Source organism: Pantherophis guttatus, chromosome 13, assembly GCF_059756535.1.
Source record: "Pantherophis guttatus breed Tessera chromosome 13, ASM5975653v1, whole genome shotgun sequence".
Taxonomy (NCBI): domain Eukaryota; kingdom Metazoa; phylum Chordata; class Lepidosauria; order Squamata; family Colubridae; genus Pantherophis; species Pantherophis guttatus.
In genome coordinates, this window is record NC_142075.1 from 20,379,203 (window position 1) to 20,400,338 (window position 21,136).

The following is a 21,136-nucleotide window of genomic DNA, read 5'->3' on the forward strand; positions in this document are numbered from 1 at the left end:
ATACTTAGAGGAGAACCAGAAATAAATTAAAGATAAACCCAAAAAATTCCCTTAATTCTTACCTTCATGTTGTTTCTTGTACTCTGCTGGAGCAACTGTTTCTGTACTCTGCAGGAAGTGAGGAAGAGTGCTGAAGTCCGGCCCTTCAAAATTATCTTATCTTCTTAGACAACCTTGAAATCAGCAAAGGCAGTTTTAAATCCTTCAAAATATTAGATTGCCTACTTCAGTGGTTAAAATGCTGAGTGAAGGGCTTATTGGAGGCCTTGAGGCAGCTATTAGGCAATCTAGAAAACTAAGGGTGTTGCCCCGGGGGTTTTTCCCCTTCTTGAATTGTTTTCATTAATAACCAAAGAAAAACCTGGATGTTGCCCAAGTATTAATAGGGTAAAGACTGCTCATAATTGAGTTCCTTTAAAAAAAAAAGTCTTTTTTCATCATTCTGGCTTTTTTATTGATTTATTGTCTCAGTATAGGTCTTTTATTCTTGATGGTTTTATCTTACGTTATTTTTATTGAATTAGAACAGTGATGGCTAACCTTTTCGCCGTCGTGTGCCAAACTGCTTTTGGCACGCAATGGCACAGTGGGCCTGGTAAGCCCGTTTTTTTGCCCTCCCCAGGCTCCAGAGGCTTTCTTGGAGCCTGGGGAGGGCAAAAACGGCCTCCCCGCCCCGGAGGCCGGAAATGGTGCCACAGGTTCGCCATCACGGAACTAAAACATCTTAGTAGAGTTGGATAGAGTCAAGAAGTCCAGTGTTTCTCAAATTTGGCAACTTTTAAAAAATGCGAACTTTAACTTTAGGTCCCTAAGGGTCACATCTTACATTTTTTCCCTCTTGAAAGCTATCTTATTCCCTCATCCTAGTCTTCCAACCTGTCCTGGACCCTCTGTGTTTGTGTATGAAATATATATTCTACTTTAGACTCCTGGATTAGAATAAAAATAGCTAACACTGATATTAGAGCTGCATCATACAGTTCATAACGGCTTAAAAACAACCATATGGATTGGCAAAATAAAATCTTGGTTGAAGCCAATTCTTTTCTCCAGGAATCTGAAAAAAGAGAAAAAGGAGCAAAGAAACCAAACCTCAAAGCCAAAAGAAGAGGAGAAAAGACATATCGTTGGAATATGTAAGTAGACATCTTTATTCTCAGCCCCTTCCGAGACCATGCCAACTTTTCTGCAATCGAGTTGAGTTATTTATCTACATACCAATTTAAATTCCTCTCATATCTCAAGGCCCAACCTTGGGATATAAAATAAAATGTTGTAGCAATCAAAATCTCCTCCTCCTCTCCAAAAATAATCCTTTGTAGTTTTCATCAAAGGGAAAAAGTCTCTTTTTTTAGAAAAAGTTGTGACTCCCCTTAGCTGTGAAGATTATATATCTCTCCTGCTATGACATTGTTCCATTGTTTATGACTAAAAAATGGCTGCCTGCATTCCAGCTTCAAGGACACACATCTGCAGCTGGTTACAGGAGCTGAAAGACAAGGCTGAATGTTTATTCAGACTCTGAGCTAAAGTTTTGCCATGGGTCCATCAGCACTTTTATTATTATACCAAGTCTAACCACAATCAGAAGAGCTAATATAGCCTTCAGGTTGCCCGCTAGAGGGTAGATAACTTGGACAAATAATAAGTAGAAAGAATAAATGGTTCTTCCACAACAAGGTCATGTAAAGTAAAAGTAAAAGTTCCAAGAAGTTTTTTAGAGTTTATGATAGTGGAATAGCTAAAGAATCTGACTGTCGAACTCCGATTCTCAAATTATGATGTCCTGATGTTGCTCATTGCATATTCTTTGCAAAGTCTCAACATTTTTTTTGTAATATGGTGATCAAAACTGGATGCAGGAAAGCCAGAAAATTAGATGAATTGAGTGAACCAGAAGACATTTGGTACAAACCCAGCTCCAATACAGGGTTCATTTTTCATAATGCGAAAACTCAGTTAACGGTGTTGGGAATTTCTAGGGAAACCTTCCAAGCCTGCATTGTTACTCTACTTTTTAAAGGAAACCTTAACCTTGCAATTGTCTATTTTTTGGGATGTGCTTATCAATACTTACTGGAATGGGCCACCCAATGACTTAGATCATTCTTCATAAAATGTGTTTTCTTCAAACTGACATGGTCAAACCAATACAGACATTTTGTAATTTGTTCCCAGAAGCAGTTGATTGCAACGATCAGCAAAATGTTGGAGAAAAAGCCAGTGGAAACCTTTGCTATTGAGTGGAAACACAAGTATAACTTCTAAACATCCAGCATCAGGAAATTCCTGCGGCTTTTATTTATCTTCTTGGCTTCATGAACAAGGAAAGCTCTAGGATTCAGTTGGACTGTCTGTACTCAACTTCCTTTTGCTGAAGCAAGAAAACAATTGCAGAGAAGATAAATGACGGCGACTTTTGGGACGACAGCAGAAAATGAAGGTTTTTCCTAAGTTCAAGGCCCTTAGTTGATAGACCAGTTTTATCAAGAGCTTACCTGAACACAGCAGAGACGCAGATCAGGACAAGTGAAATGATGGACCTTATTTGAGCATTGGTGAAAATCTTCTAAAAATTGGGCCCATAATCCAGGCCTTTATTTCCCATTGATCCTGATTATTACAATCAATTTTCTCAAGCATCTGATTCCCAATTAGCCTTTCTTCTTAACCCGCCTGGAACATGCCATCATTTTTGTCACATTTCCAACATGTGTACATCTGTGGTTAGCACGGTTTTGCTTGACAGGTCTTTGACACATGTCCACTTCATCAGTGTTTGTCAATTCACCCACAAGTCCATCTTCTTTCGGTGATGGGCCTCCAAAATGCTGACTTCTCCGTCCTGTTATTGTAGTTTTGCTGAAACCACAGGCAGTCCTCGATGTAAAGGTAAAAGGTAAAAGTTCCCCTCACACATATGTGCTAGTTGTTCCTGACTCTAAGGGGCGGTGCTCATCTCTGTTTCAAAGCCGAAGAGCCAGCGCTGTCCGAAGACGTCTCCGTGGTCATGTGGCCGGCATAACTCAACGTCAAAGGTGCACGGAACGCTGTTCCCTTCCCACCAAAGGTGGCCCCTATTTTTCTACTTGCATTGTTTATGTGCTTTCGTAAGCCCAACATTTCTGTTGCCGAGACAGTTGTCAAGAGGGTTTTTGTCTCATTTCTTGCCATAGTTGTTAAGTGAATCACCGCACGTGTTAAATTAGCAACACAGGTAAGTGAATCTGGCTTCCCCATTGACTTTGCTTGTCAGAAGGTAGCAAAAGGAGATCACTTGACCTCCAAATGCTGTCATAAATAGGAGCCAGTTGCCAAGGGTCTGAATTTTGATCAAGTGACCATGGGGATGCTGCAATGATCGTGAAAAATGGTCATAAGTCATTTTTTTCAGTGCTGCTGTAACTTCAAACGGTCACTAAAGGAATGGTTATAAGTCAAGAACTACCTGTAGTCTGTGGAGGGCTAGATTTAGAATAGAACAGAAGAGATGGGAGGAGCCTTGGAGGTCTTCTAGTCCAACCCCCTGCTTAGGCAGGAAACCCTACACCACTTCAGACAAATGGCTATCCAATCTCTTCTTAAAAACTTCCAGTCTTGGAGCATTCACAACTTCTGGAGCCAAGTGGTTCCACTTATTAATTGTTCTCACTATCAGAAAATTTCTCCTTAGTTCTAGGCTGTTTCTCTCCTTGATTAGTTTCCATCCTTTGCTTCTTGTCCTGCCTTCTGGTGCTTTGGAGAATAAGCCCCCTTTTCTTTGTGGCAACCTCTGAGCAGTGAACACTGCTCCGGTATCATGTCACCCCTAGTCCTTCTTTTCATTAAACTAGACATACCTCATTCCAGCAACCCTTCTTTTTAGCCTCTAGTCCCCTAATCATCGTCGTTCGTTTTCTCTGAACCAATCTACTGGCCCTTTAATATTCAAGCATTAAGCACGCTTCAATAAATAGAATACAGAAGTTAGGTTTTATATTAGCAAATCTAACCTGTACCTTCTTACAGGAAATGCTTCTTCACAGTTTAAACAGTGCCTTGTGGTAACAAAGGGTGTGGTGACAGCTGCTGATTTAAACATGAAAAGAAATGCATGGAAAGGGAGGTTGATGGGTAGTTACCCCCAAAATCAAGCATGTTTTTCCACCAAATATCAGATACTGGCTAAAACAGCAGGAGAGAAGAATCTGTTGGTCTGTTTTTTATGTACACTGAGAGCATATGCACCAAATACAAATTCCTTGTGTGTCCAATCACACTTGGCCAATAAAGAATTGTATTGTAATGTTATTGTATTTCTCGTAGCCTACGATGAAAACCTGATAAAAATGTATTTAGAAAATAAATATTAGACAGTCACTGTATAGCCATTCCTTTTCCTATAGGCATTGATGCCAGGCCTGGGAAGGTGCTGGTGACACATTTCTCAATCAACAAACTAACTCCAGCAGTGGTTCTTGGCATCTTGCTTCTGGTGAATGACAATGGAACTCAAGTGGCTTAACACCAATTAAGCTTTGAGGGTTTTATTTACCATAATGGATGGAGTTGCAGAAGCCAAGCTGCCTTTTATCACTTTCAACCAAAGCTAGATGGGTTTAGATTGGCTGTATTGTCAGTCTAATTCAGCTTTGATTGGGTGTGGAATGGCACTGTTTACCTTTCCAGATAGGTAACAGAAAAAGGGTTTAAGGAGGTGTTTATTGGGCGATTAGTAGGGGGCCTTAAAAGATAAGGAAGGAGTTCTCTTTGAGAATTGCAGATTTAAACAAGGGATGGTGCTTCTACTTTCCATTTCCCTTTGAGATTTATTTAGCATAGATGATATTAGATCTCTGCAGGATTACCTTTGGTATTATTGGCAAGGCCTTCCTATGCATGTTTTTTTCAGAGTGATATCTCACTAGATGGCTTCCTATAACACACTGGGCTAAAACATGATTAGTCAGTGCAGCACTGTACAAACTCAGGCAGCCTGGTCAGTCTATAAACTATATATTATAAACTTATAAGTTACACACTTATATTTTTCACACCCCACCCCTTGGATTCCATTCTTTACAACTCCTTAGGGAGGCATGGTGCATTGTTCTTTTCTTCCACTTCTTTTTTCTTCCTTTCCCCCCACCTCTCCTTTAGATTTGCTTTGTTACTTTATGTAAAATCTTCAATAAATAATATATATTGATAGAGAACTAACCAGGATGCAGAATTAAGTGGGATATAAGAACTTTTCTTCCACTTCTTTTTTCTTCCTTTCCCCCCACCTCTCCTTTAGATTTGCTTTGTGTAAAATCTTCAATAAATAATATATATTGCACGTTATGGGATTCCGATTCCGGGCGGCGAAGAGAACCAGAGTTCCCCGGCCGGAGTTTCAAAGCGCGGGTGAAAGTCGCGGGCTGGCTCCTGATTGGCCGCTCGCCGTCTCCGCCTCGGCCAATGAGAGCGCGGCGCGCGCGCGGGAAGCCCGAATATTTGCGGCAGTAGGAAGCAGCAGCTCGGCCGCTTGCAAGAAAGTTGCACCTTTTGCCTTTTCTCCTGCTTTCCTTCCCGGCTTTCGTTTTATTCTGTTTTTGCAGAGGCAAAGGACGGGCATGGTGCGGACCAAGGCGAACTGCGGAGGCACCGCCGGTGCCTATCGGAAAGGTAAAAGCATTTGCACAGGCTTAACCAGGATGCAGAATTAAGTGGGATAGAAAACTAACCAGGATGCAGAATTAAGTAGGATATAGATCTAAGCAGGATGCAGAATTACATGAGATATAGAACTAATCGGAATGCAGAATTAAGTGGGATATAGAACTAACCGGAATGCAGAATTAAGTGAGATATAGAACTAACTGGGATGCAGAATTACGTGGGATATAGAATTAACCGGGATGCAGAATTAAGTGAGAAATAGAACTAACTGGAATGCAGAATTAAGTGAGATATAGAGCTAACCAGGATGCAGAATTGCGTAGGATATAGAACTAACCGGGATGCAGAATTACGTGAGATATAGAACTAACTGGGATGCACAATTAAGATATAGAACTAACCAGGATGCACAATTAAGTGGGATATAAAACTAACTGGAATACAGAACTAACCAGGATGCAGAATCAGCCCGCTTGCATAAGGTCTCCCAACAATTAACTGCTTGAAAAAGGTTAGGTTCACACCAGATGTGGGTGGGGTGGGGGAAAGCAAAGCAAAGCAAAGAGACTAATCCGTGGTCTGACTAGTTGCCTTGTAGCCTCCTGGTTAAAAGAACAGTGTGTGAATTGTCATATTTGAAGCAGCTGCCTTGCATTCCTCCATCTTCCTTCTAAGCGGGATGGATTTTAACTAGGTTTAGGCCATTAAGCTGGATTTAAGACACAGAAAGCCGTGAAAAAGGCAGCCGAGGTTAGCATAGGGTGCCCAGGCCCTTAGATGTTTAGCTGACCATGTTGCTTGACCGCAGGGTGTGTATTGCAATTCCCAGTGCAAGCCCTTTGAAATGTAGGAATGCTCTCATTCAAGTAGCCCTACTTTGCATGGCTGCTGAGATGAAATACACAAAAAGCAGTTTTTTGCGTTCTCTAACCTCCAAGGAAATGAGGTGCTGACTTTTAATTCAAGAAGACAAAATATAAAAGGTTTGTTTTGGACTGCATTCACACAGCGCTGGGAACTACATCCAGTCAGCTTCCATTAGCTTATACTGGAAGCAGCTTGGAGTAGGATGTATTCACCCTTGTTCCCATTTTAACCCCTGCATGCTTTTAAATTGTCCTACTCTTTGTGGATTGTAAAAAGAAGCAATTGGTCTGCGACCTAGATAACTGGATTTAATGGCATTTTTAAATGTAAATAATCTCTCATTCTTTCCTTTTGCCAGTGGTAGCTGCTAGGGCTCCTCGGAAGGCGCTGGGCTCTGGCCAGGCGAATGTTAGTTCGTCTCCTACAACAAGGAAAGGTGAGTGTGTAAGATGGACTTCATATTTCACTGGCTTTAAGGCTGCTTTGGGCAGAGTTTGAAGGCTGCTGATGCTTTTCAATTTAGAATTGCTCTGCATGTACAAATAGCCCTCGACTTGCAACCACAAATGAGCCCCACATTTCTGCTTTTCAATGAGACATTGGTTACGTGAATTTTGCCTTATGTTACAACATTTCTTGCCACGGCGGTTGATAAATTAGTAAGCTGGTTATTAAATGAATCTGACTTCCTTATTGATTTTCCTCGTCAGAAGAGACCTTGGGACACAGCAATGGCCATAAATAGGAACCAGTTAGCAAGCATTTGAATTTTAATCACGGGGATGCTGCAAAGGTACCTTTGAAAAAATGGTCATAAATCACATTTTTCAGGGCTGTTGTAACTTTGAACGGTCGCTAAATGAACTATTGTAAGTCGAGGACTACTGCAATCAGACTGAAGCTTATCTCCTTCATGGTGCTTTTGTATGCTTTCCTTCAGCTTTCTTTAAATTGAAGATACTCTGCTGTGGCTGTTTTAATCTAGAGCTGCAATATCCACAGGGCTGTTGCCAAGTTTAATATGGTTACTGGGCTTTTCTGTCATTCTGCTGTTTCTTCTTGAGCCGCCCCTAAAATATTTTGTACTTTTAATACCGCGGGCTGAATTCCTAAAATGTTTTAGGAATAGGCAGCAGCCCCACATTCAATTCTGTGAGATAGATAATCTGGTGCATTCTGGCACTCTTGCATCACATTTTAGCAAAGATGGCTTGTTTTAACTAACTTGAGATAGCTTGTGCATTCAGAAATTAATCCATACGTGGACTGGAAGCTTTTGTAGCTACTACAGGTAGTCCTCGATTTACAGCCACAATCGAAACTGGAATGTAAGTCGGCTAAACGATATGGTCATGAAGAGAGTTAATATGTGACCAGACCTGACCTTATAACTATGATCACCATGGTTAAGCAAGTCACGTGATTGTTAAGTGAATCTGGCTTTCCCATTTAACTTTTCCTGTAGAAGTTGGTTGGGAAGGTTGCCAATTGCCATGATGCGATTGCAAATTGCTCCAACTGTTGTAAATGAGAGCAGGTTGCCAAGTGCCCGGATTGTGATCGCATGACACACCGGGGGACATGCCAACTTTGAGGCCAGGTTGTGGCAAATCACCTTTTTCCCAAGGCCATTGTAACGTCGAACTGTCGTCGAACAAAATGATCATAAATCGAGGCCTACCTGTAAGTTGGATGTGTTGCTTTTTTTCCCCTTTCTTAGCTGGGCACTGATAAATTCTGGTTTGCTTTCTACAGCGGAGAGTAAGTACGCAGGAGGCAATCCGGTATGTGTGAGGCCAACTCCTTCCTGGCAAAAAGGCATCGGAGAATTCTTCGGGCAAACTCCAAATCGTCGGGAAAAAGAGAACCACAACTTGGAGGAGGAGCCTGGGTGCAGCGAAATAGGAAAACGCAGAAAGAGGTAAGGATGGCTATCTGCATTCCTAGTGGGGCAAAACACCTGCCACAGTATTCGAGGCTTAATGTTGTATAGAAGAATTGGTGAAGCATGTTTTCAAACTTCTACCTCACTTGATATGATCTAAACACCCCTTCGTTACTGCTCAGTGAAAATGACAATTCCCTAGCCTCGTTCACTCAGTCCAGCATGAGTTTTGGAGAATCCATGTCTGAAATGGATTTTTACTAGGTATTTAGGGGAAAAAGTTTTGGGGAAACTTATTTCACATGGTGAAGCTTCGTTTCATTGCTTTTTGCAAATTGCTCTTTAAAATAGTGTTTCCAGCATTACCTAATTCAGTGATGGCGAAAGGGAGCGTGCGCGCGTGGGGCACCAAGTGCCGAAAAGGGAGTACTTCGCGCACGCACACTCGTCTGGACTGAGACCAGAAATAGGAGTTGCCCAGGGGCATGTGCGCACTAGAGAATGTACTTGCGGTTTCTTCAGGTTACTGCCATGCGTGCACATGCGTTGATCAGCTGGCGAGCGCATGCCGGAAAATGTACTTCTGGTTTCCGGTGTATGCATGTGTGCCGGCTGGCAAGTTTTCAGGTTACTGCCACGCATGCGCACGTGCCAATCAGCTGGCCGGCGCACATGCTCACGCTGGACAATGGAAGGCCAGCTCTTCCGGTTTCCGGCACTGACGCAAGCACGAAGGCCAGCTGGTTGTCACACGTTCATGCGCGCCAGAAACCCGGAAGAGGAATGGGCGATGCCACACATGCCAGGCGACATGGCTCCGTGTGCCACTGTGGCCACGCGTGCCATAGGTTCGCCATCACAGACCTATTTCATTGTTTCTCAACCTTGGCAACTTTTAAGTTGTTATGGACTGCAACTCCCATAAGAGTTGGCTGGGGAATTCTGGGAGTTGAAGTCCATGCAGCTTAAAAGTTGCAGCGGTTTGAGAAACACTGACCTAGGTAATAGAATTTTCGACCTGTGTCAAAATAAACCATGTTCTGAAATCTTTATTCATGGCAACACAGAAAGAAGGAAGCGACTGTGTGACAAGGAAGGTTAGAAGGCTGCTATTCTAACTGGAAAACAGATTCCAGTTCACGATGAAGGCCGCATGCCTTTACAATATTTTTAGTCTCTTCTAATGGCCCAACTATTGAAAATATAGTTTACTGGAATTTTAGAAATATGAATGATTGCTGACTTGTATTTTTTTTTCCCGTTGACAGAGCACGTCCATTGCCTCCTTGTCCTGCAGAACAGGATGAATGTGAAGACGATTAAATGTGAGCTAATCCTAGATCTGCAAGCAGATCTTGTGCTCCCAGAGCATTGTGTATAGGCTGTATATATATTGCATATATTCCGTTTGAATTTGAGTCTTTATAAGCATCTGGCATGCTATTCTGTTGACTAAAATAACTTAAAAGTTGGCAGACTAAAAAAAAAAAAAAAGGCAGGTCATTGATACAATGCTCTTAATACTAAACTGTTTTAATGATTCTTAACTACTAACTACATGCTTTGTATTAAATTCGTTTTGCTTTTTTAAGCACTTATTAAAGTTCTGTGCCATATCAGTGTTAAATAACATTCTTATGCTTCTGTAAAAAAATCTACTCGTTGCTATGCTGGATACCTAGTTTTTGTCCTCCCTATAAACTAGAAAAAGCTGAAAGAATAATTCTTTTGGATTTTAAAAAAACAAGGCCCAAGAAATGTATCTCATTACAGTGGCAGAATGGTAGACTTTCTATATGGCCCTGTACAATAGCTTGAATAGGCCAAAATGTGGTACAAAGGCAACGCGAAGCACAGAATTGCTGTTATTAGAAATAACATTAATGCTTCTAAAGATTTCCCAGTTTGCTTCCATCTCTCTTTTGCAGCATTGGGGGTGGGGTTAAAATCCTTTCTGATTAACCAATTACTACATTATTTGTAATTGTGAAATTGGCCTAATAAAGATACAAAGGAGCGTTTTTACAGAATTCAGCACAGTTGCCCTTGTTTTTTAATCTGGGTAACTGATTTGTCTATGTGCAGACCGTGAGTGGTTCTTAAATGATTTTAAAGATGATGAGTATTCATACTTTCCTTGTATCGAACTTTGGGGCAGTGGGAAAGATAAAGAGGTTCATCTGCAGCATATTCCGGCCCAATATTCAACTGCTTTGAGATTAGAGTTTCCAGAATTCCCATTATATTTGGTCACGTTATAAAAAAGATGTGGAGACTCGAGAAAGAGTGCAGAGAAGAGCAACAAAAAGGATTAGGGGACTGGAGGCTAAAACATATGAAGAACGGTTGCAGGAACTGGGCATGGCTAGTCTAGTGAAGAGAAGGACCAGGGGAGACATGATAGCAGTCTTCCAATATTTGAGGGGCTGCCACAGAGAAGAAGGGGGTCAAGCTATTTTCCAAGGCACCTGAAGGCCAGACAAGGAAAAATGGATGGAAACTGAACAAGGAGAGATTCAACCAGGAAATAAGGAGGAATTTTCTGACAGGGAGAACAATCAATCAATGGAACAGAAGTTGCCTTCAGAAGTTGTGAGAACTTCATCACTGGAAGCTTTCAAGAAGAGACTGGGCTGCCATCTATCAGAAATGGTGTAGGGTCTCCTGTGGGGTGAGGTGGGTGTTGGACTAGACCTACAAGGTCCCTTCCAACTCTGTTAATCTAAAGGCCGTTGGGTTTGAAGTCAGAATAAATGTCTTCTGCTCCTTTGTAAGGTACTATAAGTTTCTTTAATGTAGGATGAGATTATTACAAATTCAGCAAAACTTCTGCTTATGAAATCTTTAGGCTGAAGCTGAGCAATGTTTTAATTAAGACCCTCCTAAATACCACATATGTCCGTGGGGTATGTCCAAAAAGTCAAGACAGCCATGTTTCTTTTTCTTTTTTTTATAAAAGTGGGATTCACATTTTTTAAAAAAAGTTTGTCTCTTCAGTTGGACCATTGTGGCCATCATCTTGCCCTGCTGGCTGCATAATTCTTGGAATTGAGGTCGACTCCTCTTTAAAATCGCCCAGGTTGAAAAATACTGAAGTACGACAGCCTCACAGGACACTTTTGATGCACAAACGCCAACCTTGTGCAAACAGCAGAAGCCAGTGTGGAATATGGATAATCTGCACGATGACAACACTCGTGCGGGGTGCAGGGCTGCCTCTCCCTCGCCTAGTACCCTTTATTTTGGGGAGCAGAATCTAGAAATGCTTTGTAACAGGAACTGAGTTGGAAGGGACCTTGGAGGTCATCTAGTCCAACCCCCTGCTCACGCCGGAGACCCATACTAGGGATTCGAACCGCCAAACTGCTGATCTTTCTGATCGACAAGCTCAGCTTCTTAGCCCCTGAGCCACCTAGCCAGGCTCAGCCCATTGTCTTGGTCACTTTCTGGATATTCCCCCACTTCCTGGGATTTCCCAGTGGTCTCCCATCCCTGCTCAATCCAGGGATCCCTTTCCAGGGTCAGCATATAAACAAGTCACACGTGACCCCACAATCTGCGTGTCTCTATCTCTTCCCCCACCCCTCCCCGTCTCCCTCTGGCTGAAGGAAACCCTCCCGCCTAACTGCGCCTGCGCCGGCCCGTCATCCGAAGCCCCGCCCTATTCCGCTTAGCAACCGGACGCGGTTGCTAAGGCGTTCGGGCCCCGGAAACACTTTTGTGACGCGCGCCTCGGGCCGGCTGGCGTCTCTCCGATAGGGCGCCGGCCGTCGTAGGGCGTGTCCGCGGGAAGCGCTTCCGGGGTGGCCCGCTCCCCCCCTCCCTCTCCCCTTAGAGCGCTCAGCGAAAGGAGGGGGCAGTGGCCCCGGGTTCGCGCCCCCTCCCAGCCGGGAGAAGCGGCTTTTCCTCGGGGACGGTAAGAAGGCCGAAGTGCGGTCCGCCTCGGGCTGGTTTTCTGGGCGGGGGCGTCCGCCGTTAACCGTAGCCGACGGGGAACGCTCGCGAGAGAGGGCGGGAAGGGGGTCGCTCCTCGCCCGGCGCTGCTGAGGGGGCGCCCCGAAGGCCCGGAGCTGAGGAGGGGGGCGCTTCTCCACTCCCCCTCCCCCTCCCCCCGCCTCAGGGGCGGAGCCCTCCGGCCATGTGGGGCATTTAAAGGGCGCCCGGGCAGCTCCAGGGCTCCCCCGCCTTTCCCCTCCCCCGCCTCCCTCTTGGGTCGGGGGTCGCTTCTCCGGAGCCAACCCCCCCCCACCCCCCCCCCCAGGCCGGGTCTTCGGAGCCGCCCGGCAGGCAGGCAGGCAGCCTTTCCGTTGTGGCGGGCTCTGCCTCGGCTGCGATCTGGGCAGGAGACAAAGGGAGGGAGGCGCCGTTCTCGCGGCCCCGGCGCTGCACGTCGGAAGGGCCACGTGGAGAGAGAGCCCCGCGGAGGCTTCGCCCGGGGAGGCGGAATCCCTGGAAGCAGAGCCGCCTTTCCTCCCGCCGCCTCCGCCTCCTCCGCCTCCGCCTGGGAAACGGCCGCCCGGGCCTGTCAGGTGCCTTTCCGTGGGTTGGTTGGTTGGGGGGGGGGGTTGTATACATACATACACACACACATATAAACATATATACATACATACAACATGCATACATACCATCCATCTCCCTCCCTCTCTCTATATATATGTATGTATGTATGTATGCATGTATATGTATTTGTGTATATGTATGTCTGTATATGTATCTATGTATGTATGTATCTATGGATGTACGTCTATGGATGTATGTGTATGTATATGTATGTATATATGTATCTGTATGCATGTATATGTATCTGTGTATATTATGTCTGTATATGTATCTGTATGTATGTATATGTATCTATGGATGTACGTCTATGGATGTATGTCTATGGATGTATGTCTATGGATGTATGTGTATGTATATGTATGTATATATGTATCTGTATGCATGTATATGTATCTGTGTATATTATGTCTGTATATGTATCTGTATGTATGTATATGTATCTATGGATGTACGTCTATGGATGTATGTCTATGGATGTATGTGTATGTATATGTATGTATATATGTATCTGTATGCATGTATATGTATCTGTGTATATTATGTCTGTATATGTATCTGTATGTATGTATATGTATCTATGGATGTACGTCTATGGATGTATGTCTATGGATGTATGTGTATGTATATGTATGTATATATGTATCTGTATGCATGTATCTGTATGTGTATATTATGTGTGTATATGTATCTATGTATGCATATGTATCTATATGTATATGTATGTATGTATGTGTATGGATGGATGGATGGATGGATGGATGGATGGATGGATGGATGGGATGCGGTGGCTCAGTGGCTAAAAAGTTTAGAAAGGTGGTTTGGAATGGCCAAAGGTCTGAGGGAACCATGAGGACCAAAGTAAAGGAATCCATTATTTTTAAATATAACATGCCTCCAAAAACATCGGACAAGGGGATTTTGTTTGTTTTTTTCTCAAATTTGGCAACTTTAAGGCAAGTGGACTTCGACTCCCAGAATTCTGGATGTGGAAGTCCACCCAACTTAGAGCCTGCTAGCCATGGAATTTAACTTTATCTACACTGAGTAGCGAGGGATGCGGTGGTTCAGTGGCTAAGACGCTGAGCTGGTCGATCGAAAGGTCGGCAGTTCAGCGGTTCGAATCCCTAGTACCGCATAGTGGGTGAACTCCCGTGATTTGTCCCAGCTTCTGCCAACCTAGCAGTTCGAAAGCACGTAAAAAATGCAAGTAGAAAAATAGGGACCACCTTTGATGGGAAGGTAACAGTGTTCCGTGCGCCTTTGGTGTTGAGTCATGCTGGCCACATGACCACGGAGATGTCTTCGGACAGCTCTGGCTCTTCGGCTTTGAAACGGAGATGAGCACTGCCCCCTAAAGTCGGGAGCGACTAGTACATATGTGCGAGGGGAACCTTTACCTTATGTATGTATGTATGTATATTTATATGGTGGGGTGGGCTGTGGGTCCTTGGTGCCCCCTGAGTTTGGTTGTTTTCTTGAAGATATTTCGTTGTTCGTCCCCTCATTTTGCAAATTCCGCTTCCTCGTTAGCCCTGAAGATGCTACCTAGTGGGGTAATGAAACATCCGCAAGAAAAATCACCAAGCGAGAGAGAGAGCGCGAGCAGCAAGGACTCCACGTGTCTATGGAGATTCTCAAGTCATCCAGGTCCTGGTTTGTCTCAAAGGTGGGGTTTTTTTTTTTTTAAAAAGGCAACTGTTTTTCTCTGAAGACATTTCGCTTCTCATCCAAGAAGCTTCCTCTGTTCTTCCGATGAAGCTGCTTGGATGAGATGTGAAACATCTTCCTCAAGGAAAAAAAAACAATCCAGTTGCCTTTTGAAAAAAGCACCTTTGAGACAAGAACTGCACAGTTCAACCCTGAAGTGTAAATTTCCTCTTCTGTTGGAAAAGAAAGTTTCTGTCTTTTCTTTAAACCCGCTGAACTCTCCACCTTGGTGTAGGAAGCTGTTTTCCCCTGAGTTTTGAATTGCAACCTGGATGGGATACCTTTTAACATGGGCTCCCTCTGGGTCAAGCCAAGCTGTAACAGTTTGTAAGGATGTAAGGAAGCAAATGCACCAAAGGAACATGTTTTCTTTCCTTTCCTTTCTTTTTTTTCTTCTTTCGGGCTTCCTCTTTGCGCCTTCTTGATTGCCTTGTTTTTCTTTCAACCTAGATGACTCAGTGCTTAAAGTGCAGTGGTTTATTATGGTCTGTAGCTGAAGGATAATCTTTTTGCAGTACTTCTCTCTGTTGGACGTAACTCTTGACGAAATTCCTTTTTGACTTTTGGGGAATTAATGTATGTTTGTTAAATACCAATCTGAAGACCTTGCGTCAACAAATTAAATGCTTTGAGGATGTTGAAATAGGCACATTTAAAAAGATGGAGATGAGAGGTACAGGCTAAAATGAAAGGAATGTTAAATATAGTTGAATTAAAATGATGGTCTTCCTTAATTAATTTCCTAAATCAGAGAAGTATTGTTATGTGAAAGAATAAAAGCGGTTTTTGAAAGTGGAACATAGTATAAGTAGTAATTTTATAAAGGAAATTCTAGATTATACTTTTGGCCAGAAGCTCGAATTCTTGTATAGATAGGAAATATCTGTAAGTGTTTCAGAGGAACTGTAACTAAAACTAAATTAAAACTAAACTAAAACTGTAACTAAAACTTAAAACTAAAACACATTTGTTAGGGGAAGCAGCTTCAAGCTTGCTTTCAGTAGCAACTGATATAAATACTTTGACACTGAAATGTATAGTTTTACTTTGGTATAATTGTTCTGTTTTAATTTCATGGTACTCTTAATACAGTCATATCATCTCTCTTCTAGAAGATGGGCTCATCTTTCCTCTTAACATTCCTTTCACGTATGGAATACCACTTCTTCCTGTTTGGCAGAAAAAAAAACTGCAACATAATTATTTTGGCAGTCTGATGTTCAGTGTTACATGGACATAGACTGCCTTTGATTTGGGAGGCATGCGATGGAATGGTGATGCAATGGACTTTTAAAATGCTTCTTTATAATAAATGTCTATGAAGATTCTCAAATCATTCAGGTCACGGTTGTCCCAAAGGTGCTGTTCAAAAGTCTAGTGAGCTTCCTTGGTTTTTTCTTGAAAATGTTTCACCTCTCATCCAAGAAGCTTCTTCACTTCTTTATAGTAATTCACCACGGCTATGGATTACAGCGTTGTGCAGTCATATCCTTTCAGTCATTAAGTTGGGAAATAGACTTTTGGATTGCTTAGTGGTCTCTGATATGAGACTTGAAGGGATTTATCCAAACTAGAGTTTCTCAACCCTGGCATCTTGAAGATGTGTGGACTTCAGCTCCCAGAATCCTCCAATCCATGCATCTTCAAGTTGCCAAGGTTGACAAACTGATCCAAATCACATTATGAATGCCCGTGTATCTATATCAGATTTCATTACGATAGCTCATGTAACCATTGGTGTTATGGTGATAAATACCGGTAAATTCTATTGCTATCTGAAACTTTATTCTTCCGTGTTATGTAAAATTATCATTCCCATTTGATTTGCCAACCAGAAGTGATCCATTTTATACCAAAATATTAACTGTCTAGTGTGTGTTCTTGTTAAAGTACAGACTTTTGATAATTGAGAGTTTTAATAGGGTTCTATTGGGTTCCCAAGGAATGTTAGTTGCAGCGATGTGAACAAGATATTGTAATTTAATTGAATTGTTCGTGTCAAACCGAACAAGGATTGAAAGGGAATTTTGGAACTCTGACTTGTTTTGACAGCATTTTCCTTTGTTTTGAAAAGCAGACTGCTATATATATAAAACCAAAAAAAGAGGAGCAATGTTGATTATTATTCCCTGTTATTTAGGGTTTACTTAGGGCAGAGTAAAAATTCCAGTGGTGTTTAATTCCCCTTTCAGTCTTTTTGCACTATCAGTTTCTCCTGTAGCTACTTGTTTTCAGCTTCTCAGTCCTGTTGCGTGGGCACAACTATGTGCCACTTCCATGGCAACCACCTCCAGTTGTTGACTGTTCTTCAAAATTGGTGGTAAATCTATTCAGATTAATTGAAAATGTATATAATTGATATGTATTGATGAGTCGGTGGTTGCATTTAGATCACGGTGTATTTACCTAATGATTCATTCGAAATGGCTGCATCTTAATACAGTCAGCTGGCTCTGATTTCGGGATGAAACTCGAAAGTCAGGTTATAAACTCTATTTTTTCCCCTTTAATTTGATGTTTATATAAGTAATTCCAAAATATAACCCATCAGCAGTTTTCTATTCCTTGCTTAGTGTAGTAGCATTAATTATTTGTATGTATTTCTGGCACTCCTTCTGTTCGCTTTGTGGCAGTTGCATTATACAATTCTATATCATGGGATACTCAACTGATTTTTTTTAAAAAAAATTACATTAATATGTATCCAGCACACATTTGAAATTTTAAAATCATGCAAAACAGGGTAAGCAGCATTTACATTGGCATATCAGTCAAAATCTAATGAAAATGTTAAAGCTATGTGGGTGACATATCACCCAGACATATGTGATTTATGATACTCAAAATATTGTCTCCCCTAAACAATCCAGAAGTGTCCAAAATTACTGTAATATAGAACGGATCTCAGATTTTGTCCCTTAAAAAAAAAAAAAAAAAACCCACCACAAGTTTCTGCTTAGGACCCAAATTTGATGTGTTTAATACATCAGAATATTTAACTTCTTTTATTCTATTTTGTTTTCATTCACACTTGACACCAAAAGATCAAACTTTTATTTTGCTTTCAAGGCAAATTCCTTATGTTCAGACTTGGTTGAAAGCTCAATTTTCCCTGCCTTTTCATGCTGCTGGCTTGAATAGGAGTGGTGGGGGGGATCCTTTCAGAATAAAAAATATATATATTAGCCGTTGTAAAGAGTTAACTATATATGCAGCTCAGATGTGTAATTTCTGGGATATTTTTTACTTCACATTTTTCTATACTACAAGAAAATGGAGATGTTAGGCTTTTTATTTTGCTGGATGATTTACAGACTTATTCATTATTACTTACTATTTTAAAGGACAAAAGAAGAGACGTTTTTTGGATTATTCAGGACAAAGGCGCCTTGCCTTCTTAATGGTCCTGACTATTTTTCCTGAACTCCCATAAAGCTCATTGTGTTATCATAGTCCCCTAAGTTCCATGAGGCTCTTGCATTCTAGGGGGAGTTATAGTGACTCAGTGTCAGCCAGCCAGATTGGTTTCACCACAAACATGTAGCTGGAACAAACATTTTTTTGGGGGGTTGAACAGCAAAATGCTTTTATGCCTTTCCTTTCCAGGCCAGGTAGGATCATAGAATTAGGTTACAAGTAAATCATAAACCTGTAGCATCAGGGATCAGTAACTTTGACAATAGTTTGTTTTGGACTGTCTAGCAAATGCAGGCCACCACAAATAATAGCTTTTTGCCCTAATCTTCCTGATATTTTTTTTTGCATCCAACAACTCTTGAGTCATTCTTTTTTTCTCGATACCCAAGAAGGGGCTTTTTTGTTGTACATCCCTGTTTTGTTTCACCTTCCTTCCTTCACCAATCGGATTGTGATTTTGCCCTTTTTGCCCTTCCTCCCTCTGCAGGTAGTGTAAGGTTTTCCTCTACCTCGCTGAGGACGGTGAAGCCATCCCCGGACCCTCCGTGACAGTGCCTGAACAGCCTGGATATGATGCCAAAAGATCTCCAAAAGTATTTTATAGTTTGACCCAATGATTCTTCTGGATCTATATTTCTCTCTTCAAGAATAAGTGCAAAGACCAAATCCTACTTAACTACCAGATATTTTTTATTGCAAGATCATGGACCATATTACTAGGGAGAAAGATGAAAGGCGAACAGGGAAAGCAAATCCAGGAAGAAGCACACACAGTTCTCGAGCATCAAGTTCCACTTCGGCGGCTGGAGTTCTCATGGTTGGGCCCAATTTTAGGGTTGGCAAGAAGATCGGCTGTGGCAATTTTGGGGAGCTCAGGCTAGGTAAGAGCCTGGCAGGTTCAGCAGCTTTCAATCCTGGCTAGCCAGAATTGCCTACTGCGGGTAGTCCTCGACTTAGGACCACAATTGATCCCCACACTTTTGTTGCTAAGTGAGACATTTGTTAAGTGAAGTTTGCTCCATTTTACGATCTTTCTTGCTACGGTTATTAAGTGAATCACTGCAAGGGTTAGGTTGGTAACACCGTTGTTAAGTGAATCTGCCTTCCCCATTGACTTTGCTTGTCAGAAGGCCATAAGTGCGAAAAACATAAGTCACTTTTTTCAGTGCTGTTGTAACTACGAACGGTCACTAAATGAAGGGTTGTAAGTCGAGGACTACCTGTACATATAAAACACTGCGTATAGTGGTTGCAATTGGCAACATTTCCTTTTTACCTGTTGTTATAATGCATACAGGCATCATATACATCATGTAACACAGGTTTCTGGCTTCCTGTTTGTTCATTTTTAATGAACTTTGGTTTAGTATTCTTGAAATTAACTGGGATCTTTGTTACTTGGATGTTACAGCTCTGCTTGTAATGTAAAGTATTTTGAGGAATAATTATTTCCTGTATTTCTGCATTTACTTTCCAAAGTATATAGAATAAACTTTAAAGATTGAATAATTACTCTCAGAAGATGGATTATTGGGGATAATGTGAGTTGCAAACAAAAGTTGATCATAAATAAACAAGATATTGAATCTTTTTTAATTTTAGAGAAACTTAACAACTAAAAATAATAATTTGCATGTCCTGCTTGCTACTTGAAACAAATTTCTCTTTCTCTTGCAGGCAAAAATCTTTACACAAATGAATATGTAGCAATCAAGCTGGTGAGTAGTTTTGTGGTTTTAAAAAATTTCTGCATGCTAAAGGTTACCCCAACAAGATAATTTTTCAAGCCACATTTGTCCTGATTGCATCCAGCCAGGGGTGAAATGCTACTGGTTTGCACCGGTTCAGGTGAACCGCTAGTAATAAAAGCTACCAGTTCGGGCGAACCTGTATTTTCGACGATTAGCTGTGCTGTGTGATTTAGATTCTCTAGAAAGCAGGATTTCCTTTGGTGAGAAGGTAACAGCATTCTGTGTGCCTTTGGCATTTAGTCATGCCGGCCACATGACCACGGAGACGTCTTCGTACAGCGCTGGCTCTTCGGCTTAGAAACGGAGATGAGCACCGCCCCCTAGAGTTGGGAACAACTAGCACATATGTGCGAGGGGAACCTTTACCTTTATCTTTTTACATTTAGGAAATGATCATATATTTCAGTGCTTATCAACTTTGGTAACTTGAAACTGGGTGGACTTCAACTCCCAGAATTCCACCCAGCATTTTGGGAGTTGAAGTCCACCCAGCTTCAAGTTGCCAAAGTTGAGAAACACTGATATATTTCATTGAACATTAAAGATGTGGCAGTTCATCTCCTTTTAAAACAATGTGTTTTTTCCACATACCTGCACTACTTTTACATTTATTATATTTATACAGCCATCCGTCTCACAAATGTGATTCTGAGTGGCATAAAATAAAAATTTACAATAGAAAGGCCTTGCTTTGAATGGCCGTGTGTGTGTATATTCAAACTGGAAAGCTAATTTGCAAAACCGATTTAATGTATTCCTGCTCCTATATTGTCATTTAGTGAATCAATCCACCATTAAACAATCAGTTAATTTTTGTTTCATTATTTTGTGTTTTATAGGAACCATTAAAATCTCGTGCTCCACAACTGCACTTAGAGTATAGATTTTATAAACACCTCGGCTGCTCAGGTAAGAAATCTTTCTCCTAGGAGTTAAAATAAATTGTGGCAAAGGGATGTAGTGAAAGTAGTACTTAGCCAACCATATATTTGAATGCTACAAATATCCTAGAAATCAGAGGGTGCAGTTTTTAGCAGTGATAAGTGTAGTGCATATAACTCATCAGATGCAAGGCTAGAGCCAAAGTAAAATTTTCTGTATCCCCAAAAATCTTCACTGTTTTTTTTTAAAGTAATATTTCTCCATGTTGCATTCGTAAACTGATTTGAAACCTGGTGGTACCTTGGAAAAAGTAGCTGGTGATTTGATTCAATTTATCCTAAACTGAGAAAAATAAAATAAAATAAATTATCTTAGAGGCCATGTACTTAGCTCTGTAAGCCATCATCAAATTCAATGAACT

The 21,136-nt window shown here is 41.6% G+C and overlaps 2 protein-coding genes across 21 annotated transcripts in view; both read left to right on the top strand.

The window, feature by feature from the left end:
- The first annotated feature begins 5,447 nt into the window (after nucleotides 1–5,447).
- Nucleotides 5,448–10,429, top strand: PCLAF (PCNA clamp associated factor). The gene is made up of 4 exons (XM_034432622.3): nucleotides 5,448–5,649; nucleotides 6,869–6,946; nucleotides 8,266–8,431; nucleotides 9,664–10,429. The coding sequence occupies exons 1-4, from the start codon at nucleotides 5,598–5,600 to the stop codon at nucleotides 9,716–9,718; spliced, it is 351 nt and encodes a 116-aa protein (XP_034288513.1). The 5' UTR covers nucleotides 5,448–5,597; the 3' UTR covers nucleotides 9,719–10,429.
- A 1,810-nt stretch (nucleotides 10,430–12,239) lies between these two features.
- The window catches only part of CSNK1G1 (casein kinase 1 gamma 1), a 34,034-nt gene continuing 25,137 nt past the window's right edge, over nucleotides 12,240–21,136 (top strand). For 10 of the 20 annotated variants that reach the window (XM_034432618.3, XM_087878257.1, XM_034432617.3 and 7 more), the window contains exons 1-4: nucleotides 12,240–12,311; nucleotides 18,570–18,963; nucleotides 19,760–19,800; nucleotides 20,673–20,742. In XM_034432618.3, coding sequence (XP_034288509.1) covers nucleotides 18,786–18,963; nucleotides 19,760–19,800; nucleotides 20,673–20,742 — 289 coding nt within the window. In that variant the 5' untranslated portion in view covers nucleotides 12,240–12,311; nucleotides 18,570–18,785. Of the gene's footprint in view, nucleotides 12,925–18,126; nucleotides 18,277–18,569; nucleotides 18,964–19,759; nucleotides 19,801–20,672; nucleotides 20,743–21,136 lie in introns of those variants that run through there. The other 10 variants (XM_087878259.1, XM_087878250.1, XM_087878258.1 and 7 more) reach the window with 3 other exon arrangements.